General features: G+C 42.1%; 1 protein-coding gene across 5 annotated transcripts in view; it reads right to left on the reverse strand.

Moving 5' to 3' along the window:
- The window catches only part of cdk17 (cyclin dependent kinase 17), a 224,671-nt gene that overhangs the window by 64,878 nt on the left and 132,545 nt on the right, over positions 1-27,248 (reverse strand). For 4 of the 5 annotated variants that reach the window (XM_072241456.1, XM_072241455.1, XM_072241453.1 and 1 more), the window contains 2 exons: positions 21,095-21,262; positions 15,229-15,362 (listed from right to left, as the gene is read on the reverse strand). In XM_072241456.1, coding sequence (XP_072097557.1) covers positions 15,229-15,362; positions 21,095-21,262 — 302 coding nt within the window. The remainder of the gene's footprint in view (positions 1-15,228; positions 15,363-21,094; positions 21,263-27,248) is intronic. The other variant, XM_072241457.1, reaches the window with a different exon arrangement.

Here is a 27,248-nt window from a genome sequence, read left to right on the forward strand (position 1 = left end):
ACGAGGAGGCGTACGGGAGTGAGAGAGATCAGCTAGCTGAGTGGTGTTACAGCAACAATTTTGCACTCAATGTCAATAAGGCCAAGGAATTAATTGTGAACTTCAAGAAGGCGAAGTTGAGGGAACACACACTTGACCTCATCAAGGGATCAGAAGTGAAAAGGGTGAGTAGTTTCAAGTTCCTGGGTGTCAACATCTTGGAGGATCTATCCTGAGCCATTATGTTGATGCAAGTACAAAGAAGGGACAGCAATGGCTATATTTCTTTGGGAGTCTGAAGATAATTGATATGTCACCAACACTTGCAAATTTCTACAGATGTACTATGGAGAGTATTTTAACTGGTTGCATCACTGTGTGGTATGGAGGGGCCAATGCATAGGATCGGAAAAAGGTGCAGAAAGTTGTAACCTCAGCCATCACCAGCACTAGCCTCCCCAGCATCCAGGACACCTTCAAAAAGCAATGCTTCAAAACGGCGGTATCTATTGTTAAGGACCCCATCACTCACTACATATCCTCTTCTCATTGCTATCATCGAGGAGGTGGTACAGGAGCCGGAAGACACACACTCAACTCTTCAGGAACAGCCTCTTCCCTTCCGCCATCAGATTTCCTAATGGAGAGTGAATCCGTGAACACTACCTCATTATTGTTTCCTCTCTCTTTTTGCACTATCCACTTATTTTTTTGAAATATATATAATTATAATCTATAGTGTACTGCTGCTACAAAACAACACATTTCTCGACATACACCAGTGGTATTAAACCTGATTCTGACCTCTTGAAGCCCCTTCTCAACAGCCACTTCAGTTGACGACAAGCGTAGACTACCCTTTTTTTCCTTGACTTGGCGTGATCCACTCTGACTCTGTTTATGAAGAACCTTTTGATATTCACATTGATTGCTTCTCAACAGTGCTTTGAGGAATAAGCTCCTTGTGTTCCATGATGCTTTCTGAGATGAGCAGTTTGATGTTCAGTTTCTATTTCTTTTCATCAAAGAACAATGGCATAATACTGGACAGAAAGAAATCTAATTTGGACTGGATTGACCCACTTGTGTATTGAGCCCATACGCCACCTGCAGGATTGCTGAAGTATTGTCATTTTTGCACCTTTTTCTATCTGAATTAACGCTTCAAAAATTGTATCAAGAGGTAGAAGAGACTGCAAATGCTGAAATCTGAAGCAACACAATGCACTGCAGTAACTCAGCAGGTCAGGCAGCATCTATGGAAGAAAATAAACAGTTGACGTTTCACATTGAGACTTATCATCTAGTCTGGGAGAAAGAGATAGCCAGTATAAAAAGGAAGGGGTAGAGGGTGAGCTGGCAAATGCAGGTGATAGTGGTGATAAGCAGATGAGGGAGGGAAGAGAGTAGAAAAAGGCTTCAAGGGCTGTGAGGAGACAGTGGAAGCAACAAAGGGTTGAAGATGATGCAACTTGATAGGAGAGGAAGGTACAGCAATGAATAAAAAGACACAGGTGGGGAAGGAAACCAGCAGAAGAATGTGTGGGTGATGAGCAGACGGACGGAGGTGGGGGGGTAGGAGAAACAGATGGGGCTTGAGTGCCAAGGTGGATTAAGAGGAGACAGAGAAATGAAAAGGAATAGAGGGGAGTGTTATTGGAAGCTCATGCTGCCAGGTTGAAACCTACCCAAATGGACAATGTGGTGTTGTTCCTTAAATTTGCATCTCGCCTCAACTTGGCACTAAAGGGAAGCTCTAGACAGACATGTTGGTATGAGAATGGGAAGGAGAATTAAAATAACTGGCCATCAGGAGATCCAGGTTGGAAGGTGAACAAAGTAAAGATGCTTGAATTGGTCCACAATCGGTGTCCAATATCACTGATGTAGAGGTGTCTGTAACAGAAGCATCAGATGCAATAAATGCCATGGGTTTCCCTTGTGAAGGACCTCCTCACTTGTTTAGGGTCCCGAATGATGGTGAGGAAGGAAGTAGATATCATACCCATTGTGGTTACAGGGTAGAGTAATTGGGAACGGAGGGGCTTGGTTGGCAAGAGATGAATGCATAACAGAGTCATACAGAGAGTGATCCCTGGAGACAGTGAAGAAGGGAGGGGAGGGGAAGATGTGGCTGGTGGAGCGATGTCACTGTGGATGGTAGAAGCTGCAAAGAATCAAATTTGCTGATGTCTCTGCGAAGCTGTTCAGCCACACCAATGAAGAAGTTCAAATCATTGCCTAGAATAATAGACTGGGATCATCTGTAGCACAAGAAGCAGATGATCCTGAATGGAGCATATTTGTAAATTACATCTGCTATAAGGCGATGATCTTCCAATCACTTCTAACTTCAGAGATAAAAGTGTCACTGTAGCTGTATATTCAAGTCAATGAAATGGTACAATTGCTGCACAAACAGAATGACAGCATGTAAAACCATAGTCACGACAACTGCCTATATTTGCCGAGGTGCAGTAAACTACAGTGCTGTAATTTAAAAACGCAAACATGAGGAAATCTGCAGATGCTGGAAATTCAAGCAACACACATAAAAAAAGCTGGTGAACACAGCAGGCCAGGCAGCATCTATAGGAAGAGGTACAGTCAACGTTTCGGGCCGAGACCCCTCATCAGGACTAACTGAAAGAAGAGATAGTAAGAGATTTGAGAGGGGGACGGGGAGATCAGAGATGATAAGAGAAGACAGGAGGGGGAGGGATGGAGCTAAGAGCTGGAAAATTGATTGGCGAAAGGGATACGAAGCTGGAGAAGGGAGAGGATCATGGGACGGGAGGCCTAGGGAGAAAGAAAGGGGAGGGGAGCCCAGAGGATGGGCAAGGAGTTATAGTGAGAGGGACAGAGGGAGAAAAAAAAGGAGAAAATAAATAAATAAATAAGGGATGGGGTACGAAGGGGAGGTGGGCATTAACGGAAGTTAGAGAAGTCAATGTTCATGCCATCAGGTTGGAGGCTACCCAGACGGAATATAAGGTGTTCTTCCTCGAACCTGAGTGTGGCTTCATCTTGACAGTATAGCAGGCCATGGATAGACATGTCAGAATGGGAATGGGACGTGGAATTAAAATTGGTGAAAATAAAGCGGTGGGGGCCAGAGAACTAAAAATCATTGAAAAAATTCAGTGCGTGAGAAGTGTCATGAACATTGGTAGGAAGGGATTGAACAAGGGGGGATAAGACAGTGTCAAGGTATGCAGGAATGAGTTTGGTGGGGCAGGAGCAAGCCAAGACAACGGGTCTACCTGGACAGGCAGGTTTGTGGATCTTGGGTAGGAGGTAGAAATGGGAAGTGCGGGGTGTGGGAACTATAAGGTTGGTAGCAGTGGATGAGAGATCCTCTGAGCTGAAAAGTTGGTGATGGTATGGGATGTCCAGTCCCTATATACCTCTATCCCCCACCAGGAAGGTCTCAAAGCTCTCCACTTCTTCTTGGATTCCAGACTTAACCAGTTCCCCTCTACCACCACTCTGCTCCATCTATCGGAATTAGTCCTTACTCTTAATAATTTCTCCTTTGACTCCTCCCACTTCCTCCAAACTAAAGATTTAGCCATAGGCACCCGTATGGGTCCCAGCTATGCCTGCCTTTTTGTTGGCTTTGTGGAACAGTCCATGTTCCAAGACTATACTGGTATCCGTCCCCCACTTTTCCTTCGCTACATCAACGACTGCATTGGCGCTGCTTCCTGCATGCATGCTGAGCTCGTTGACTTCATTAACTTTGCCTCCAACTTTCACCCTGCCCTCAAGTTTACCTGGTCCATTTCCAACACCTCCCTCCCTTTTCTTGATCTTTCTGTCTCTATCTCTGGAGACAGCTTATCTACTAATATCTACTATAAGCCTATGGTCTCTCACAGTTACCTGGACTATTCCTCCTTCCCAACCTGTCTCTTGAAAAAAGGCCATCCCCTTCTCGCAATTCCTCTGTCTCCACCGCATCTGCTCTCAGGATGAGGCTTTTCATTCCAGGACGAAGGAGATGTCCTCGTTTTCTAAAGAAAGGGGCTTCCCTTCCTCCACCATCAACTCTGCTCTCAAACGCATCTCTCCCATTTCACGCACATCCACTCTGACACCATCCTCCCGCCACCCCACTAGGAATAGGGTTCCCCTTGTCCTCACCTACCACCCCACTAGCCCCTGGGTCCAACATATAATTCTCCGTAACTTCCACCACCTCCAACGGGATCCCCCCACTAAGCACATCTTTCCCTCCCCCTCCTTTCTCCTTTTTGCAGGGATCGCTCCCTACGCGACTGCCTTGTCCATTCGTTCCCCTCCCCCCCATCCCTTCCCACCGATCTCCCTCCCAGCACTTATTCTTGTAGGTGGAACAAGTGCTACACGTGCCCTTACACTTTCTCCCTCACCACCATTCAGGGCCCCAGACAGTCCTTCCAGGTGAGGCGACACTTCACCTGTGAGTCAGCTGGGGTGATATACTGCGTTTGGTGCTCCCTATGCGGCCTTCTATATATTGGCGAGATCCGACGCAGGTTGGGAGACCGTTTTGCTGAACACCTACGCTCTGTCCGCCAGAGAAAGCAGGATCTCCCAGTGGTCACACATTTTAATTCCACGTCCCAATCCCATTCTGATATGTCTATCCACGGCCTCCTCTACTGTCAAGGTGAAGCCATACTCAGGTTGGAGGAACAACACCTTATATTCCGTCTAGGTAGCCTCCAACCTGATGGCATGAACATTGACTTCTCTAACTTCTGTTAATGCCCCACCTCCCCTTCGTACCCCATCCCTTATTTGTTTATTTATTTATATATATTTTTCCCCTCTCTCTTTTTTCTCCCTCTGTCCCTCTCACTATAACTCCTTGCCCAAATTCTGGGCTCCCCCTCCCCTTTCTTTCTCCCTAGGCTTCCCGTCCCATGATCCTCTCCCTTCTCCAGCCTTGTATCCCTTTTGCCAATCAACTTTCCAGCTCTTAGCTCCACCCCTCCCCCCTCCTGTCTTCTCCTATCATTTCAGATCCCGTCCTCCCCCTCTCAAATCTCTTACTATCTCTTCTTTCAGTTAATCCTGACAAGGGGTCTCGGCCTGAAACGTTGACTGTACCTCTTCCTAGAGATGCTGCCTGGCCTGCTGCATTCACCAGCAACTTTGATGTGTGTTCCTTTAACAATGGTTTACTGGGCATGAAAAGAAACAATATAACAAATCCAGTATTTTTAAATTAAAATTCAACACATGAGGGCAGCAAAGGCTTTATATTTTAGCTTCAGAGTGCATTCTGTTAAAATATGGTTCAAATTATTAAAGTCACTGCATAATTGATTTTGTAGCAAATTACACATTACACTCTGCTGCTGTTGAGCAGCTATATCCAATAACAGCCAGAAAACTTGGGAATAAGTGAGTAACAGGCTGAGGGAAAAAAAATCAAAAGGATAAAACTTGTTGATTTAGTAGAACATTTACAGTGGAATTTAAACAGTAATCAGCTAATGTTGTCACATTTCAATGGTGAGTCCTGGGGCTCCTGTACCTTCTTCCTGATGGCAGCAGTGCGGAGAAAGCATGACTTGGGTGGTGGGGTCCCTGATGATGGATGCTGCTTTCCTGCGACAACACTCTGTGTAGATGTGCTCAATGGTAGGGAGGGCTTTACCTATGATGGACTGGGCTATATCCACTATTTTTTGTATGAATTTCCATTCAAGGGCATTGGTATTTCCACACCAGGCCATGATGCAGCCAGCCAACATATTCTCCACCACATATCTATAGAAGCTTGTTAGTTATAGATGTCATGCTGAATCCTCACAACATCCTAAGGAAGGAGAGGTGCTGCAGTGCTTTCTTCATAATTTCACTTACATGTTGGACCCAGGGCAGGCCCTCTGATCCTCCGATAAGGACTGTCTCATGGACCTCTGGTGTCCTTCTTTTGACGTCAATAATGAACTCCTTGGTCTTGCTGACATTGAGTAAAAGGTGGTTGTTGTGGCATGATTCAGCCAGATTTTCAACCTCCATCCTACATGCTGATTCATCACCACCTTTGATTTGCCCTATGACAGTGGTATCATCAGTCACTTGAAAATGGCATTGGAGCTGTGCTTAGCCACACAGTCACAAGTGTAAAGTGAATACAGCAAGGGGCTAAGCACACAGCATTATAATGTACCTGTGCTGATGGAGTTTGTAGAGGAGATGTTGTTGCCAATCCAAACAGACTAGGGTTTGCAAGTGAGGAAATCCAGGATACAATTACACAAGGAGGTATTGAGGGCAAAGTCTTGGAGCTTATTGATTAATTGGGAGGGGTTGAGAGTATTGAATGCCAAGCTGCAGTCGGTAAAGAACATCCTGATGTATACATCTTTGCTGTCCAGATGTTCCAGGCTTGAGTGAAAAGCTAATGAAATGGCATCTGCTATGGGCTTGTTATACCAGTAGGGAAATTGGAGCGGTTCAGTCGCTTCTCAGGTAGCAGTTCATACACTACATCACCAACCTCTTAAAACATTTCATCACTGTGGATGCAAGTGCTACTAGACAATAGTCATTGAGGCAGGTTATCACTGTTTTCTTAGGTATCGGTATAATTTTAAAGTTAAAGTTAAAGTCTTGCGAGACCATGGATCTGCGCCTGGAAAGTCTTCACTCTCCAGGACGCAGGCCTGGGCAAGGTTGTATGGGAGACCAGCAGTTGCCCATGCTGCAACTCTCCCCCCTCTCTACGACACTGGTGTTGTCCAAGGGAAGGGCATTAGGACCCATACAGCTTGGCACCAGTGTTGTCTCAGAGCACTGCGTGATTAAGTGCCTTGCTCAAAGACACAACACGCTGCCTTGGCTGGGGCTCGAACTCACGACCTTCAGATCGCTAGTCGAATGCCTTAACCACTTGGCCATGTGCCATCGGTATAATTAAAGCCTGCTTAAAGCGGGTGGGTACCTCTGACTGCTGCAGTGAGAAGTTGAAGATCTCAGTGAACACTCCAGCAGTTGATCAGCACTGATCAATTAAGAGCACTAAGGATATGATGCCAGTTAGGCAATAACAATGCCATCTTTGCCATAGGTCTTCCACATTTTCTGTAGAACCCAGGTCCGCAACATTGATTTAGACCATAAGACCATAAGACAAAGGAGCAGAAGTCGGCCATTCGGCCCATCGAGTCTGCTCCGCCATTTTATCATGAGCTGATCCATTCTCCCATTTAGTTCCACTCCCCCGCCTTCTCACTATAATCTTTGATGCCCTGGCTACTCAGATACCTATCAATCTCTGGCTTAAATACACCCAATGACTTGACCTCTACTGCTGCCCGTGGCAACAAATTCCATAGATTCACCACCCTCTGGCTAAAAAAATTTCTTCGCATCTCTGTTCTGAATGGGCGCCCTTCAATCCTTAAGTCATGCCCTCTCATACTAGGCTCCCTAGTACGAGAGGGCATGACTTCTCTGTAAGAAAGATATCATATTTTTCTTACAACATTGGAAGCAAGCTCACAGAGCAATCCTACTCCCCTACTATTTTTCATGTAACCTATTCTCCTGATATTCTACCATGTACTTACATATGGGTAGTTTACAGTGGTGAAATAAACTATGAACCTGTACATCATTGGGATGTGGGGAGAAAGCCCATGCTGTCATAGGGAGATTATATAAACTCTACGCAGACAGCACTGGAGGTCAGGATTGAACTCCGTTCACTTGAGCTATGAGACAACAGCTCTACCATTGCAACACTGCTGCCTTTTCTTGCATTTGTGCCTATTTAGCATGGCTACTTTCAATTTGTACATTCATCCTGCATATTAATCTGTTTACAGTATGTAAAATGTTTGTAAACAATTACAACATCTTCATAGTCATTGTATATAAAACCTCCATGATAATACAGTTCATAGTGGCTGGAAAATGAGATACACACCAAAATTTTCAACATCCAGTAATGTTGCTTTCTTTTTCGGTTATAGATTTCAGTCAGCAGGCGATTTTTAGTCTACACATTTTACTTTGATAATTGACAAGTGAGTTAGTTAGTAGTCCTTTGGCATGATCTGTCTTGATATTGAGCAAAATATTTCAAACTTTTTCTTCTGGAAAAAGTCAGTTTTTCCTAATTGTACAAAACTTATCCCAAATATCTTACCTCAGAATTCTTATTTTACACTTTAATTTGATTAACCTGAAAACATTTTGTAAATATTTTTTGATCTTTTTGCCTCATTTTGACTAAATCTTGGACAAAATTTCTACATAGATACCCTGGGTGGGAGACATCATCTTGTGGCTCAAATGTAATGTCCAACTCCACTGGAGAGTCAAGACATGGGGGAAACCTTTGAAATAACTTTTAACATTACACCAATTCACTGGGTGGATTTAAGTCTACTTTTGCTGTAAAGCATATGAAAACACTTTTGAGTTACATTATGGTACAAAGGAAGAAAACAAAGGGTAAAGACTTCAGAACAACAATAATGAGAAATTATACTAGCAACAGAGGGCTTTAGTTACAAGGAGAGATTGGATTTGCTAGGATTGTTCTCACTAGAGCACATGAAACTGAGATGTGACTTATAGAGGTTTATAAAAAATATGGAGAGAGTCACAATCTTTTTGCAAGGATAGGGGAGTCTTAAATTAGACTATAGGCATAGGAGCAGAATCAGGCCATTTGGCCCATCAAATCTGCTCTGCCATTCAATCATGGCTGATCCTTTTTTATTCACCTCCTCAGCCTTCTCCCCATAACTTCTGATGCTATGGCCAATCAAGAACCTATCAATCTCCGCCTTAAAAGCACCTAATGACCTGGCCTCTACAGCTGCCTGAGGTAACAATTTCCACAAATTCACTACCCTCGGACTAAAGAAATTTCTCATCTCTGAAGCAGTGCTCTCTTGTTTCCCACCATGGGAAACATTCTCTCCACATCTACTCTATCTCGGCCTTTCAACATCTGAAAAGTTTCAATGAGACCCCCCCCCCCCCCCATCCTTCTAAATTCCAGTCAGTACAGGCTTGGAGCCATCAAACATTCCCCATATGATAAGCCTTTCATTCCAAGAATCATCCTTGTGAACTGACTCTGGACCCTCTCCAAGGACAGCACATCTTTTCTTAGATGAGGAGCCCAATATTAAACATAATACTCAAGGTAAGGTCTCACCACTGCCTTACAAAGCCTCAGCATCACATCCCTGCTCCTGTATTCTAGACCTCTTGAAATGAATGCTAACATTGCAGTTGCCTTCCTCATCAATGATTCAACCTGAAAGTTAACCTTTAGGGTGTTCTGCACAAGGATTCCCAAGTCCCTTTGTATCTCAGATTTTTGGATTTTCTCCCCATTTAGAAAATAGTCTGCACATTTATTTCTTCTTCCAAGGTGCATAACCATGCATTTTCCAACATTGTATCTCATTTGCCACTTTCTTGCCCATTCTCCTAATCTGTCTAAGTCCTTCTGCAATTCCTGTTTCCTCAACAGTACCTGTCTCTCCACCAATCTTTGTAGCATCTGCAAAACTTGGCAAAAAAGCTATCTATTCCATTATCTAAATCATTGATATATATAGCATAAAAAAGAGGCAGTCCCAGCACTGACCCCTGGGGAACACTGGCAGCCAACCAGAAAAGGATCCTTTTATTCTCACTAGGTGGTACAAATTAGAAGTGAGAGGGAAAATATTTAAAGGAGATCTGAGGAGCAAGTTTACCATACAGAATGTGATGGTATATACAACAAGCTAAGAGAGGTGGTAAAAAGAGGGGTACAATCACAGCAGTTACAAAGCATTTAGACATGAATAGAAATGAGCAACGGGATATGAGCCAAATGCAGGAATTAGCAGAAAAAGGTTTCTTGGTAGGATGGGAAAGTTGGACTGAAGGACACAGAGTCCTATGTAACTCTGTGACTGAATGATAGTATTTAAACAGGGTCCGGATGAGCACCTGAATTGCCCAGGCAAAGAAGGTTATAGACTAAGAGCTGAGAGGTGATATTAATTATTGATGGATGCCCACTGGTCAATGTACATTTGGTGGATTGCATGGCCTGTTTTCATGCTGGTGGCTGAATAACTCTATTCAAGCTTGCTAGTTACTTTTGATTTGTTCATATTTTTCAGTATAAAATCACAGTGGACATAGAATTAAACATGCTATTTTGCTGAAAGCCGAGTTTCTGTATTTTGATGCTGGGGGTCAAGATGTCAAGCACTTGAAGGCTGAGATATTAATAACATGCATGAATATATTTAATGCATCATCATCACCGCACATTCAAGGCTTATCTTGTTAGAGCTGCGTTTAATTGTTCTTGACTCTTAAAGCAGCATAGAGTATGGTTAAGATGGTGCCGATAAGTGGCAATTCTGTGTGCGGTTCTGATGGGAATCATCAAATTTTCCTGTTTAGGACTACTACAGCTGAAAACCACAGGCACAGCCATCTGTACTTCAGTAAGAAGCATTGTTTTAAGATGTTTGAAAAACCTATCGATACTCAAATTCAACCTATCTAGTATTTCAGACTAAGGTTGCGAATGCAGTTCCGTGTAAGAAAACAAAAGTAGGGATGGCATGTTTGTTTACAGGTATGATTGAAATGCTGAGGCCTTAGACACCCATTCCCAGCCATTCTGCTGGCTAATGTAGTTTCTGCAAAATAAGACAAGGACCTCAGAGCAAGATTGCTGTACCAGAGAGGCATCAGGGACTGCTGTGTATATCGCTTCAAGGATACACAGCTGTCCCCCACCATTTCAGACCGATGGCTTCAACATTCACCGCAAAGACAGAATAGCTCATTCTTTTAAAGGCAGAGGAGATGAGTATGCTTTATAATTAACTCATTGTGGTGCACAAACGTGGTGGTTCTGTCTCAGTTCTGCTCACCCAACCTGGAACCTCTAGCAGTCAAATGTTGTCCTTTTTATCTGCTGAAGGAATTTTCCACCATCATCTTGATAGTGGTGTACTTTCCACCTCAGCCCAACGTCCGGCAGGAACTGGAGGAGCTGAACACTGTAAATCATCAGGCATGAGACAGCACACCCTTGATGCTCTCCCCATCATTGCAAGGGATTTCAACCAGGCCAACCTGAACAAGTCTCTAAACAACTACCGTCAACATACCACCTGTAGAACTAGAGGAGACAACGCACTTGACCACTGTTAAACCACCATCAATAACAATTACTGTGCAATCCCACACACACACTTTAGAAAGGCTGAACATCTGGCCGTACTTCAACTCCCAGCATATAGACAGAGACTAAAGACTGCAGCAAAAGGTATGATCAAAGGAGGTGCAGGAATGCTTACAGGACTGCTTTGAGATAGTGAACTGGACCACATTCAGGTATTCATCTTCAAATCTGAATGAATACACCACAGTTGTCACCAGCTTCATCAATCTGTGTGTGCCTTTGAGAACAAACCAGACATACCCAAACCAAAAGCAATGGATGAACCGGGAGATTCGTAATCTTCTGAGGGCTAGATCTGTAGCATTCAAGACTGGTTATCCAGAACTATACAAGAAATCCAGGTACGAACTATAGATGGCTATTTTAAAAGCTGGAAGACAATTTCAGTTGCGGTTAGAGACAGAATCAGATGCATATCGGCTCTGGCAGGGATTGCAGGCCATTACTTCCTACAAAGCGAAACCTAACATCATGAATGGTTGTGATGCTTTACTCCTAGATGAACTCAACATTTTTTATGCACACTTTGAAAGGGAGGATAAAACTACATTCATGTGAATCCCTGCAGCATCTGGTGCCCAGTGATCTCTGCCTCAGAGGCCAACATCAGTACGTCTTTTGAAAGGGTGAACCCTCGCTCTGACGTTATAGCAATTAGTGAAACTTGGCTTATGACGTTATAGCAATTAGTGAAACTTGGCTACAGGAGGGGCAGGACTGGCAGCTTAATATGCCAGGGTTCCGATGTATCAGATGTGATCGAGGCAGAGGAATGGAAGGTAGGGGAGTAGCATTGCTTGTTAGGGAAAATATTACAGCAGTGCTCAGGCAGGACAGATTAGAGGGCTTGTCTACTGAGTCCTTATGGGTGGAGCTGAGAAACAGGAAAGGTATGGCCACATTAGTGGGATTGTATTACAGACCACCCAATAGTCAACAAGAATTGGAAGAGCAAATCTGCAGGGAAATAGCAAGCAACTGCAGGAAACATAAAGTTGTGGTGGTAGGGGATTTTAATTTTCCATATATTGATTAGGTCTCCCATACTGTTAGGGGTCTAGATGGTTTAGAATTTGTAAAATGTGTTCAGGAAAGTTTTCTAAATCAATATATAGAGGGACCAACTAGAGGGGATGCAATATTGGATCTCCTGTTAGGAAACGAGTTAGGACAAGTGACGGAAGTCTGTGTAGGGGAGCACTTTCGTTCCAGTGATCATAACACCATTAGTTTCAACTTGATCATGGACAAGGATAGATCTGGTCCTAGGGTTGAGGTTCTTAACTGGAAGAAGGCCAAATTTGAAGAAATGAGAAAGAATCTAAAAAGCGTGGATTGGGACAGGTTGTTCTCTGGCAAGGATGTGATCGGTAGGTGGGAAGCCTTCAAAGGAGAAATTTTGAGAGTGCAGAATTTGTATGTTCCTGTCAGGATTAAAGGCAAAGTGAATAGGAATAAGGAACCTTGGTTCTCAAGGGATATTGCAACTCTGATAAAGAAGAAGAGGGAGTTGTATGACATGTATAGGAAGCAGGGAGTAAATAAGGTGCTTGAGGAGTATAAGAAGTTCAAGAAAATACTTAAGAAATAAATCAGGAGTGCTAAAAGAAGACATGAGGTTGCATTGGCAGTCAAAGTGATGGATAATCCAAAGAGCTTTTACAGGTATATTAAGAGCAAAAGGATTGTAAGGGATAAAGTTGGTCCTCTTGAAGATCAGAGTGGTCGCCTATGTACAGAACCAAAGGAAATGGGGGAGATCTTAAATAGGTTTTTGCATCTGTATTTACTACGGAAACTGGCATGAAGTCTATGGAATTAGGGGAAACAAGTAATGAGATCATGGAAACTGTACAGATCGAAAAGGAGGAGGTCCTTGCTGTCTTGAGGAAAATTAAAGTGGATAGATCCCTGGGACCTGACAGGGTGTTCCCTCGGACTTTGAAGGAGACTGGTGTTGAAATTGCAGGGGCCCTGGCAGAAATATTTAAAATGTCGCTGTCTACAGGTGAGGTGCCGGAGGATTGGAGAGTGGCTCATGTTGTTCCGTTGTTAAAAAAGGATCAAAAAGTAATCCGGGAAATTATAGGCCGGTAAATTGGTAGTAGGTAAGTTATTGGAGGGAGTACTAAGAGACAGAATCTACAAGCATTTGGATAGACAGGGACTTATTAGGGAGAGTCAACATGGCTTTGTGCATGGCAGGTCATGTTTGACCAATCTATTGGAGTTTTTCGAGGAATTTACCAGGAAAGTGGATGAAGGGAAGGCAGTGGATATTGTCTACAAGGACTTCAGTAAGGCCTTCGACAAGGTCCCGCATGGGAGGTTAGTTAGGAAAATTCAGTCGCTAGGTATCCATGGAGAGGTGGTAAATTGGATCAGACATTGGCTCAATGGAAGAAGCCAAAGAGTGGTAGTAGAGAATTGCTTCTCCGAGTGGAGGCCTGTGACTAGTGGTGTGCCACAGGGATCAGTGCTGGGTCCATTGTTATTTGTCATCTATATCAATGATCTGGATGATAATGTGGTAAATTGGATCAGCAAATTTGCTGATGATACAAAGATTGGAGGTGTAGTAGACAGCGAGGAAGGTTTTCAGAGCCTGCAGAGGGGCTTGGACCAGCTGGAAAAATGGGCTGAAAAATGGCAGATGGAGTTTAATACAGACAAGTGTGAGGTATTGCACGTTGGAAGGACAAACCAACGTAGAACATACAGGGTTAATGGTAAGGCACTGAGGAGTGCAGTGGAACAGAGGGATCTGGGAATACAGATACAACATTCCCTAAAAGTGGCGTCACAGGTAGATAGGGTCGTAAAGAGAGCTTTTGGTACATTGGCCTTTATTAATCGAAGTATTGAGTATAAGAGCTGGAATGTTATGATGAGGTTGTATAAGGCATTGGTGAGGCCAAATCTGGAGAATTGTGTTCAGTTTTGGTCACCAAATTACAGGAAGGATATAAATAAGGTTGAAAGAGTGCAGAGAAGGTTTACAAGGATGTTGCCAGGACTTGAGAAACTCAGTTACAGAGAAAGGTTGAATAGGTTAGGACTTTATTCCCTGGAGCGTAGAGGAATGAGGGGAGATTTGATAGAGGTATGTAAAATTATGATGGGTATAGATAGAGTGAATGCAAGCAGGCTTTTTCCACTGAGGCAAGGGGAGAAAAAGACCAGAGGACATGGGTTAAGGGTGAGGGGAGAAAAGTTTAAAAGGAACATTAGAGGGGGCTTCTTCACACAGAGAGTGGTGGGAGTATGGAATGAGCTGCCAGACGAGGTGGTAAATGCGGGTTCTTTTTTAATATTTAAGAATAAATTGGACAGATACATGGATGGGAGGCGTATGGAGGGATATGGTCCGTGTGCAGGTCAGTGGGACTAGGCAGAAAATGATTCCGCACAGCCAAGAAGGGCCAAAAGGCCTGTTTCTGTGCTGTAGTTTCTATGGTTCTATGGTTCTCGCAAGGCATCAGATCACAATAGGTCTACAGTGGATGCAATGTCACTGGCTCTCCACTTGGCCTTGGATTACCTGGACAACAGTAATACCTATATTAGGCTGCTGTTTATTGATTACAATTCAGCCTTCAACACAATCATACTCTTAAGTTCTAAATAACAAGCTCCAAAGCCCGTGCCTCTGTATCTCCCTCTGCAACTGAATCATTGACTTCCTCCTTGGGAGACCACAGTCTGTGTGGATCAGAAATAACATCTCCCCACTGACAATCAACACTGGTGCACCTCAAGGATGCGTGCTTAGCCCATTACTCTACTCTCTCTATACCTAGGACTGTGTGGCTAGGTACAACTCAAACACCATCTATAAATTTGCTGACACCACAACTATTGTCGGCAGAATTTCAAATAGTGATGATAAAGCATACAGAAGCCTGAAGACACCTGTCTCCTCTGGTCCCACAACCTGATTCTGCTTTGGAAACTATACCATATAGCTTTAATCTTACAATTAAACTGCAACTTTAAATAATAATACCTACTGAACTGTTATACCTTACCTCCATGGAGATTCTCCTATGCAGGTGATTTCTCATTCGAACACGTGTAGGTGACTGCACCTCATCAGATGATGTTCCAGAAGCTTGATCACTCTCGCCATCTGAACCTATTTTCAAATTCTCATGTACTATATCTGAACAGGAAGGCAGAAAGTAAAATCAACCACATTTTCTTGAAAATTGGAAAGACACAAAGATCAACGATCAGGTTTTCATGCTAACAGTGATTGTTCTAAAAATTCATAGGGAAGGTAGAATGTCAAAATGTAGCAACCTTCTGTCTCAGTACCCTGTACAATAACATGCTTCATTACAATATATATTCAATTCCTACATTTATTTATATTAATTGTAATATTAATGTTTAGAAAGATTCAAAAACTATTTTTGTTCTATAACCATTATTTTCCGTGTGTGGAAATGTTTTCCCATTAACGTGTTTTATTTGTCAAATGCATTTACATACTTAAAATTGCTTCAGATAAAAAATGTTTAGTTATTAGGTTTAATTGCTTGAATTTGAATAAAATATTTGTCAAATACTTTATCAGGCCTTCTAATATAAAACTCTGCTGGGAACTAAATTTTCTTTAAAATTGTTTTATTTTTTTTGAAACCCAGTTAGTTAATGGTTGATGTGATAACTCTTATTTTACTAATTATTATACTAATTCATTCACAACACAAATAACTTGGCAACACACACAAAATGCTGGAGGAGCTCAGCAGGCCAGGCAGCATCTATGGAAAAGAGTACAGTTGACGTTCTTGGCCAAGATCCTCCTGCTGAATAGTCTCGGCCCACAACGTTGACCGTACTCTTTTCCATAGATGCTGCCTGGCCTGCTGAGCTCCTCCAGCATTTTGTGTGCATTGCTTGGATTTCCAACATCTGCAGAACTTCTCTTGTTTTTGACAAATAACTTGGCATTGCTTTTACATTTAAAGGGAGAACAACTATTGTGTAAAGGCAGATTATGGAAGAAAATTATTATTCACATTTTAAATAACATTTTTTCTCCCTCTTCACTACACCACAATAACAACAAAGACAAGATATTAAGAACAATATATGCAGAGTAGCATCTACATGGTAGCACACAATTAATCCTATTCTATTTTCAATGTCATACAAGGACTGACTTTTGGAGGATTTTACTCTATTGAGTAAGCACTGCTGGCATTATTTCTGAGAAGGTGTGGGCAGATGAGACAGCAGGACAACATTTAGGAAACAACAAATGCACAACTGCAAAATTCATTGCAAGAATAGAAAATAATATTGACGAGTCAAAGACAAACTGAACAAACTAGCTGGAGGAGGGAGGAATATAGGCTTTTGGCTTTTTAGATCTACACAGACATATTCATTAAGGTGACAACTAATGTCACATATGCCAAACTTTGGCATATATTCCTTAATATCTCTGGTTAATGAAAACCTGAATTACAGATTTAGATAATGTGATTAGCAAAAACTCCCTATTTGCACAACTGCTTTCCAAACTGCTACCATATAAAGGTGTTTTGAAAGTCCATTCCTAAAAGGTCTAACTGAAATGTTTGTACTATATCTGAACTCTCAAACCAGCAAAAAAGGGTGAAAATGGGTAAGTTCAAATCAAAGTAAAGATCTTAAAAAACTTCAATCAAATCACAAAACTCCCAAATTCTTAATTTGAACCCTGGAGTTCAATATTTTTCTGGTAAATGTGAACTGCTGCCAAGGCCAATAAATACCAATAAACCACTTGGTACCCAGATCTGCTTAAAGATCTCTAGATGTGGCCAAACCAGAATTTTGTAAAGCAATGTCAAAATTAATATCCCTTGTTTCCTCATTCTACTCATAGAAAGGACATTTTTCTATCAGGTATTGAGATTATATTCTCCATCTGTCAATGATATGTTTTGATAGAACTAGGTGGAGAAGATGCACAAAAAAGATTGGCTGGGTCATGTTGACATTCAAAGGAGTGGGGAATACATATATACAAACCAATAAAGGACAATGTGCAAGTGTAACAAGCAAATGGCATGTCAGCCTACAAAAGAAGAGAGTTTGTTTATAGGAATAAGGAAGTTTTACTTCAATTGTATATAATTTTGATGAGGTTGCACCTGGAGCATTGCATATAATTACAGTCTCTTGACCCATGAGAGGATGTACATGCTACAGAGTGCAGTGAGGATTCGCCAAAATAAATCTACATTTCTCATGTGTGTATTCTCTAAGGTTTGAAATCAAAATGAGGAGATTTCATTAAAACTTAAATTCACGAAGGGCTTGTTTGTCTAGACCAGAGGTTCCCAGCTGGGGTCCACTGACCCTTTGGTTAATGGTGGGGGTCCACAGCATAAAAAAGTTAGGGAACCCTGATTTAGACACGGGGATATTTCCTCAACAGAGAAAATGGGACACAAATTGAGAATGAAGGGGCAGGCTGACAAGGACCAAGATAAGAAAAAGATTCTTCATTCAGAGGGTGGTGAACCTTTTGAATTCTCTACCCATGAGCTGTCATATGTTCATTCAAACATGCCTGGCTAGAAAACGACACAGAGATATATCAGACATGGCCGATGCATGGTGGACCAGGTTCAAAGGCTGGATGACCTATTCCAGCGATAGGGTTGAGTAAATTAGAAATAGCAGAAACTTTAAATTCTCATTGGCTAAAGTGGAGCTGAAGGACTGGAAGGCTGCTAAAGATAATTCCCAACACTGAACTAATTTGAGACTTCAGAATCCACAAAATGAACTAGGAGCAAGGCGTCATCAGTCTAAGGCAGGAGTTCCCAACTTGGGGTCCACAGACCCCTTCCTTAATGGGTTTTGGCCCATGGCTTAAAAAAATGGTTGGGAACCCCTGATCTAGATGAACTGTCTAAAAAGATTTATAAGACAAAAAAAAACACGAATCAATTAACTCAGTAACAGTAGTAGGTCTGCATGAATTCAGTGAAAGTAAAATTGTGCTCCAAATTGACCTCTTGGATAACTCAAGAGACTATATTCATCAAAATATTGAAGCAACTTCTGAGGAAAATTCATTGACCTGAAGCATTACCTGCCTAAGTTATTGAGCATGTCCAGCATTTTCTGTTGATAATGTTTATATAGACTTTGAGCTAGCATTCAACAAAATGCTAAATAGGAGCTTAGTTAACAAAATGAAGCACCTTAAATTAAAGTGAAAATTTCTTTATGGATGTTATTCCACTTAATTTGAAATAACTTTGAATTTTTTTTAACCATAAATCAATTTGACTTGTTTTATTCAAATAACTTAAAAACATAATCAATACAACCTAAAGTTCATTAGTGTAAATGCAAGTCAATATGTAAGCATGCATAATTTAATCACATGTAGGGCTCTCAGTAATACTAGATGGACTGTTAACTGTTAATCGCTTATTACCAAAATGGCTTCTCTGAGTGTTATATTAAAATGGCTTCTCGTACTGTTAACTGCTGAGCAAGGGGTTCTCTGTAACAGCAATGCTTGGCTTATACAATGTGCCTCCAATGGGATCCCACCACTAAGCACATCTTTCCCTCCCCCCCCTCTCTGCATTCCGCAGGGATCGCTCCCTACACAACTCCCTTGTCCATTCGTCCCCCCCATCCCTCCCCACTGATCTCCCTCCTGGCACTTATCCGTGTAAGCGGAACAAGTGCTACACATGCCCTTACACTTCCTCCCTTACCACCATTCAGGGCCCCAAACAGTCCTTCCAGGTGAGGCAACACTTCACCTGTGAGTCGACTGGGGTGATATACTGCTTCCGGTGCTCCCGATGTGGCCTTTTATATATTGGCGAGACCCGACGCAGACTGGGAGACCGCTTTGCTGAACATCTACGTTCTGTCCGCCAGAGAAAGCAGGATCTCCCAGTGGCCACACATTTTAATTCCACATCCCATTCCCATTCTGACATGTCTATCCACGGCCTCCTCTACTGTAAAGATGAAGCCACACTCAGGTTGGAGGAACACCACCTTATATTCCGTCTGGGTAGCCTCCAACCTGATGGCATGAACATCGACTTCTCTAACTTCCGCTAGGCCCCACCTCCCCCTCGTACCCCATCTGTTACTTATTTTTATGCACACATTCTTTCTCTCACTCTCCTTTTTCTCCCTCTGTCCCTCTGAATATACCTCTTGCCCATCCTCTGGGTCCCCCCCCCCCCATCTTTCTTCCCGGACCTCCTGTCCCATGATCCTCTCGTATCCGCTTTTGCCAATCACCTGTCCAGCTCTTGGCTCCATCCCTCCCCCTCCTGTCTTTTTATATCATTTTGGATCTCCCCCTCCCCCTCCAACTTTCAAATCCCTTACTCACTCTTCCTTCAGTTAGTCTTGACGAAGGGTCTCGGCCTGAAACGTCGACTGCACCTCTTCCTACAGATGCTGCCTGGCCTGCTGCGTTCACCAGCAACTTTGATGTGTGTTAACTGTATTCATTTGTTAGCCAATGGAAATCATGTTCTGTTATCTTGTATGTGTGTGCTGAGTTGAGGAGCGTGGGCTTTTTCGGGAGGCGAGCTGAGAGGACGGACATGTGAGGAATGGACAGCGGTTCCAGGGCAGCGGATACCGGACCTCAGGGGTTCGGAGGGTGGCCGGTGTCTCGGAAGGACGTTGTGGATGGAATCGGAGGCGTGAGCTCCAACGTATTAAAATATTATGTGCACAAGACTGATAAGTTACTTATGTGGTGCCTTTTCTTTTAGTTGTTGCTACTAACCCATCACCAAAATTTGCTATGAAGTATAATTCTTTAGTCGCACTTTGTATATTGTTTCATATTTGTGTCATGGCTGATCATTGGGCGACTCACATCTTATCCGCACCAAAGCATTTGCAACTGTTTGGCGGGGTCGACGGCTATTCACCCTAGGCAACGGGAGTCAGTGGGGGCAAAGGCCGTCACCCACACAAAAATAGATCCTTGAATGAAGTACCACCATATACTTCAAATATCCAACTGTCTATAATAAAACTGATTACATTAAGAATTTCTAAGCTTCAATAGAATCAGTTGAAATGCAATCACTTTTGTAATTAGAGGGTTAAATGACCTTATTACTGTAATCAGTATTTATCATTAAAATAATGCTAGGTCATATTAGCTGAACATTATTTTTCCCAAATAGTACCTATGATCAGTATTATTTATATTGTTATTCATCAAATGTTTAGGTATTTAAATATTGCTACACTTAAAGCTGGTGCACTACATTTTGAGACTCAAGACAATTTACTGGTGATTACTTATTTCCTCAGGAACACTTTTTACTGCAGCCTTTAAGTTTTCAAAATGTGTTCAACTCCAGTAATTTTTTTTCTTTTAAGATGCACGTAAATATATTTCTCACTGGATAATGCCTGTTACAGAATATTATAAAACATTAACAATGACATTTTAAAATCATTTACAAGTCAAGTGTTTGTATAATCCACTAACATGCATAATATGTTCTTGCCAAATTATGTAAATCAGTTTTATCGACAATCATCAAGTTCAATTATCCCAAATTATTTAGAGATTATGTAAGTATTCTTGGAGACAGCCTTAAAAGACAATATATACATTTATTTACTTCATTTATACTGACAGACACAAATTACACATTAATTTACCAGCACTCACCTGGGAGATCCATGTTGACATTTTGCAAAGAAACAAAAAACATGCAGAAAATAAAAAGAAAATGCGTTTTGACAGTGTTATAGCCAGCAATATACACAAAACGACGGTTATGATAGCAAACTACCACACGCACAAGCTAGGTTAATATTGTGCAAAACAATTAGGTGGAACAAAACTATACAGACATACAATTTCTTGGTAATCACCTAGTCTACCACCACCATTCCTGGGCATGGAAATGAAAGAGCCAAGGCTCCCACCAATCACGCTATGGGGTCTCCGTAGAGGGGGCTTTTTGAAAGAGCCTGCGTACTGATGGAGAAAGGAGTGCATACTGTGCGATGTTGCAGGCCTGCCATTCTTCACAATTGGCTCTGTGAAAGCCAACGGGTTTGTCCCAGCGAAGTATACCATAAAGCAGAAACAAAATCAGAAGGAGAGGTGAAAGGGGGGTTGATTGAAATTAAAACAAAAAACAATATAAACATACTGTTTGGTGTCTGACAGGTAATGCATTGAGTATCTGTATCAAATTAGCATTTTCAACATTTTTGAAGAAAATCCACTTCAAGCTCACATATAACGTATCTGAACTCACCTCTAAACTTATTATCAGCAATAATTAATTTCTTTAAAAATACTTATTAAATATAATCAGCAAAACAAATCTAGCCAGATATAGAAATCAACTAAGTTTACCATCAAAACTATGTCCAGTACAGTCTTCATTATTAGAAAGAACACAATGAAATTATTTTTATGGCAAGCTCATTTTTGCCCAATGGACATTTCAAGAATAAAAACTGGTTAAAATATGTTTCTGAAAAAAAATCTTTTTTCATTATATGGTTGCTGGTAGTTATTTTACAACGGGAGTTCTAGTTAACAAGAATGTTAATACATTCACTTCAAGATTGTCATCTAAAATATGTACATACAGAACATTATACTGCAGCACTTAAAAGACAACAACATTTTGGTTGTAAAAGTGTCCAATTTTATTCATTCAATTCTAAATGGAATGTCCTTTTAAGCAATGGGAAACAGGAAGCAAAGAAAGAGGCTTAATGAATTGACAGATTGATTTCAAAGTCATAAAATACATAAGTTAGACAAGGTTGTGCACTCTCCCATCTCGTTTTATGTGGCACAACCTAAAGCTGAATCCACGAGGAAGGACATGGGCATAAGAGGAATGACAATACCAGGCAAAAGAGTCATTCAGATCAAAGCCTCTCTATTCACCTCTCAATCCACACTTGGTCTGCAGATTGATGAGCATCTGTGATCCCTCTGAAATGGCCTCAGGGGCTAGAGTCAACTACAGGAACAGCAAGGCAACATTCTTTGGCAACTAACTCAACTGATTCTCTATTTGTTCATTGTGAAGACAGATTCCCTCAAGGTGCTTGAGGTTTAGAGTAGACCAGGTGTGCAGCAAAAAAATCACTGGAGTGGATAGGCAAAGTCCAAGAACAACTGGGCACATATTGAACCATTATGTCCTCTCCAAAGCAGGCAAGGCCCTATTCATCAAATCAAGGAGATCTCAGCTTCACTGTTCTTACCCTGCTTTTCTATTGTGACCACCATCTTCTGTTTTACCTGTTTATATTTAGCAAACCATGGTGCACAAGTCTCCTGAGAGAGGGGTTGGGAGGAGCATACTCAACGTCGTCCTTGTCCTGATGGCCACTTTTGTGTGTAGCTGCATTAAGCTGTGCATAGAAGCAACATATGTAACATCATGTGTGACTATGTCCCAAGTATTGGATGGATGGGCATGGCCTCAACGCCTCACAATCTTCCACTCAGATGGACTTTGCTGCATTACTTGTCCTTCACTGAAATGTTCCTTCAGAAAAAAAAACACACGACCACAAATCCTTTAGGCAGTGGTCAGCATTGACTGTTCTCTGAGCATGTTGGGAGAAGAATACAATGGATCCTATGGGATGGCTCCACCGAGCAGACTGTCAAATCCACTTGGCGGAATGCCTCACCATCAGACCTCACTTGACTGGCAAGGAGCGAGGTATTCCACATCAGATGCTTTCTGAACGATTTGATTCTCACTCCAGATGGAATTGAAATTGGTTTATTATTGTCATATGTACCAAGACCGAGTGAAAAGCTAGTCTTGCATATTGCTCATACAGATCAATTCATTGCAACAATTCATTGAGGTAGTACAAGGCAAAACAATAACAGAATGCAAAACAAAGCAAAATATAGAGAAAATAGTAAACAATAAGGTGCAAGTGGTATAGTAAGGTAGAGTGAAAGACCAAGAATTCATCACTATCATGTTAGTGGTTCATTCAATAGTCTTAAAACAGTGGGATAGAAGGTGCCCTTGCATCTTGGAGGTAGGTGCTTTCAGACTTGTATTTTCTGTCTGATGGGAGAGAAGAATGTCCAAGGTGGGTGGGTTAATCAGCCCTCAAGACGCCAATGAGGTAGATGAAACAATGAGTCACTTTTTTGTGCACTGTGTATGTGCAAAGGAGGTCTGGAAAAGGATGCAAAGATCCTTGCTGGCATTCATACCAAGCAGCTACATAACATGAGACTCTCTGGTCCAGTGGTTATTCCCATGGACGGATACAGTGCCAAACATCAAGTGCTGCTGTAAAATTATCAACTCAGTGCAAGATGCATGAATCCTACAAAGGACTCAGCGGAGGTTCACAAATTGATCCCAGGAATGAAAACCTTAACATACGAGGAACACTTGATGTCTCTGGGCCTGTACTTGGGAGTTCAAATGGATGAAGGGATGATTTCATTGAAACCTACCAGACACTGAATGACCTGGATAGACATTTAGCCCAAAATGGGAAAGGAAAGAAAGGAAGGAAGGAAGCAGTGATTGGTATTAAAAGAGTATATAAGTATTGGAGAGATAAGATGTTGCAGAGGAATCAAACAATCTGGTTAGAGCTAGGAAACAGTAGAGGGAGCATTACATTGTTGGGTGTGTTCAAAGTAAATTATCAAAGTGTATATGTCAACATATACCACTCTGAGATTCATTTTCTAGTGGACATTCATGATGAATGGAAAGAAACACAACAAAATCAGTGAAGAACCCCATACAGAGATGGACAAACAGCCAATGTGTAAAAGTCAACAAAATGCAAATACAAAATAAATAATAAGAATAACAACTAAGTATAAAAATATCGATAGCACGAGTTTTAGAGTACTTAAAAGTGAGTCCATAGATTGTGGAATCAGTTCAATGCTGGGGTGAGTAGAATTATACACTTTGGTTCAACAGCCTGATGGTAGGAGTCCTTAAGGATGGATACTGCTTTCCAGCAACAGCACTCTTTGTAGATATTCTCAAAGCTGGGGAGGGCTTTACCTATGATGGGCTGGGCTGTATCTACTAGTTTTTAAAATTTATTCTGTTCAAAGGCATTGGTGTTCCCACATCAGGCCTCGAAGCAACCAGTCAGTATACTCTCCACCACGCATCTAGAGAAATTTTAGATGACGTGCCAAATCTGCGCACTTGGTTTCACTTTGCAGGAGGTGATAGCATTCAGGTCCTGCCACTGCTGTGGAGCATTCTTCCATGATTCAAGTTTGGTTCGGAATTGCTACTTAGCAAGTTCAAGTTTAATTGTCATTCAACCATACATGAATACAGTCAAACAAAACAGCGATTCTCCATGCTCAAGGTGCAAAGGACCAACAGTCATACACAGCACAAGACGCATTGAGCACATAAGGCTGCAGTAAACATACAATCACACAAAAAAAATACAGCCTAAGTCCCTGAGTGTCACGTCCTGTTGATTTACAGTGCTTGAATGTTGTCAGCAAGAACAAGCCCACAGCAATCTGCAGACAATGCAATCCAGCTCAACGTACACCGAGCGAACACTGATGGGAGGGGCCAGCTCACAAAACCAGCATGACGCTGTGCCACTCCACCTTTTCTCCAGGGCGGCTGCAACAGGTGAGCCTGTGGCATGGGGCCTAGTCCACGCTACAATTGAGGCCATGCAGCGCCCCATCTTGGTCTTACAATAAACCAGTGAATTGGACTTGCAGTATTCTACATTACCAATGTCCAACAGGGTCTTGTGATCACAAGAAAAACATCCAAGACAACCACTTGCTGTTAGACTGCACACAGCCTTCCCACACTGACACCTTTCTGTAACAGGCAGCAAGACGGTCCAACCAAGTGCAGTTCCATCATTATCAAGCAACTCGCTGATGGTGTAGACCTACAGCATTTGATGTTTTGATAACTGGCAGTGTCATGTGACTGTAAAAGAAAAAAAGACAAAGGGCGAACAATTGCACCTGTGGTTGGACCCGGAGTGGCCACTGTGTCGGAACATGCCACCATCTTATCGCAATACAGAGGTCATACCTGCCCTCTTACATTTTACTTAGCTGTAGGCCCTGAATGCCACTGATCTGGCCTTTAGCATATTGCAGGTCCCTCAGTTTATCCAGGGCTTCTGGTTGGGGACACATCTACAACTCTCTTTATAAAGTCAGTGACAACCATGGAACATTTATTCAGATTCTTTGATTAGTCCTTGAACACGGTGCAATCCACTGACTCGAAGCAGTCCCATAGCCACTCGTCTGCCTCCCAAGACCACCTCTTTGTTGTCCTTACCGCTGGAGCCGTGCCCTTTGGCCTCTGTCTCTGTGCAGGTAGGACAGTCCAATGGTCAGATTTCCCGAAATGTGGTATACAGATCAAATGTGTTGGGATCGCTGGTTCTGCAGGTGATATGTTGATAATTGGGTAGAGATTTCTTCAAACAGGTTGAATGAAGCCCCCAACAATGATTTGAGAGGTGTCGGAGTATGCTGTTACTTGTTTACTAATTGCAACACTTAATATCTTCAGTGCTTGCATAGCATCAGCCTTTGACAGGGTGGAAGAAGAATTTCTAAAATATCTTCAAGAAATAACATTCTGGAGCTGTATGGTTCTTGTCCACCGAGGAAGGCTGGACCTGGCTCTGGAAAATGAGGTGCATCAAGTGCATAAAATTTTAGTAGGGAATTGTTTAGGAGACACTAAACATATATAATCATAACATCATACAATATAGGTTGAAAAGATGAAGAGCAATAAGATCAAAGTAATTGAATGAGGAACAATTTTGGCAAAGGGACGTGGGAGCATAAGGATAGAATAAGAAAGGAGAAAACCAAGCTGGAAATCTTAGGTGGTAGTTCAACTGCAAAGATATTTAGGAAGGCAAACTAAAATAAAAAGACAATAATGCATGAAAATAGTACTGGAGCATGTCATGTAGGGGAGAGAGTATTTTAATATTGTGACAATAAGAAAACATGATAAAAATAAATTCAAAGACAAAAATGGAAAAAAAAGACAGTTCACAGAAATGTCAAGATGGTGCCTGTGTGCAATGCTCCCTCAGTTGACAACTTCTAGATAGACCACAAATCTATTTATTCACTTCTTTTAGCAGATTGCAGATCCCTTGGATCCTCCAGGGCTCCTGGTTGGGGAAGGACTCTGAATGGTTTTGTGGGGACACACTCACCTACAACTCTCTTTATAATGTCAGTGACAACTGTTGCATATTCATTCATCTTAAATGTGTTTCTGTTAGAGCCTTCTAATTACAGTTTGGAGATCGATGCAGTGATCCTGTGCTTTGCGGTCTCCGAGAAGATTATGGGAAGCAGTGAGCACAAGCCTCGAGGAGAAGAAACTAAGAGATGGAGTGTGACCTGATGTTCGACTCCCATTCACTGGTTAAAGCTTCCATTATTTGCCAACTAAAGCGATGAGGAAGATTGAAACATTGAGGTGAACGCAGAGGGTGAGTGTTGACTATCTGCCTTCTGTTCGCTGATACTGAGAAGGAGCCAGTGTGGACGATCGCCGCTCTGCTGCTGGAGAAAGGACCTGAGTGGCCTGGGTGTAGGCCTCTGTGTTCAAGCAATGTCTGTCTCTTTCGATGATGTTGGAGGATGTTACTGAGGTTCTGCATTTATGGATGTGGACTACGGACTTTTTCAGTCTTATGGTTTTTATATTCTGTGTTTTTGTCTGTTCTTTCTCACTGATTTTTTTTGTGCAGGGGAGGGGGATTTGGGGCCGATATTCTTGTTGGATTTTTGTTAAGATCTTTGTGCCGGGAGTGGGGGAGTTGGGAGCCGATGTTCTTGTGTTTCATATGGGGAGAGTGGGGTTTACTGTTTCTCTCTGAACTGACTTCTAGATCCATAGTTTTTGTTTGTTTTGCGGCTATCCGGAGAAAAATCTCAGAGTTGTACACTGCATATTTTGATAAATATGAACCTTTCAACCTTTGAAATGAAGTATCAGCACAACTTGATTCACTA

This window comes from Mobula birostris, chromosome 23 (genome assembly GCF_030028105.1).
Source record: "Mobula birostris isolate sMobBir1 chromosome 23, sMobBir1.hap1, whole genome shotgun sequence".
NCBI classification, from domain to species: domain Eukaryota; kingdom Metazoa; phylum Chordata; class Chondrichthyes; order Myliobatiformes; family Myliobatidae; genus Mobula; species Mobula birostris.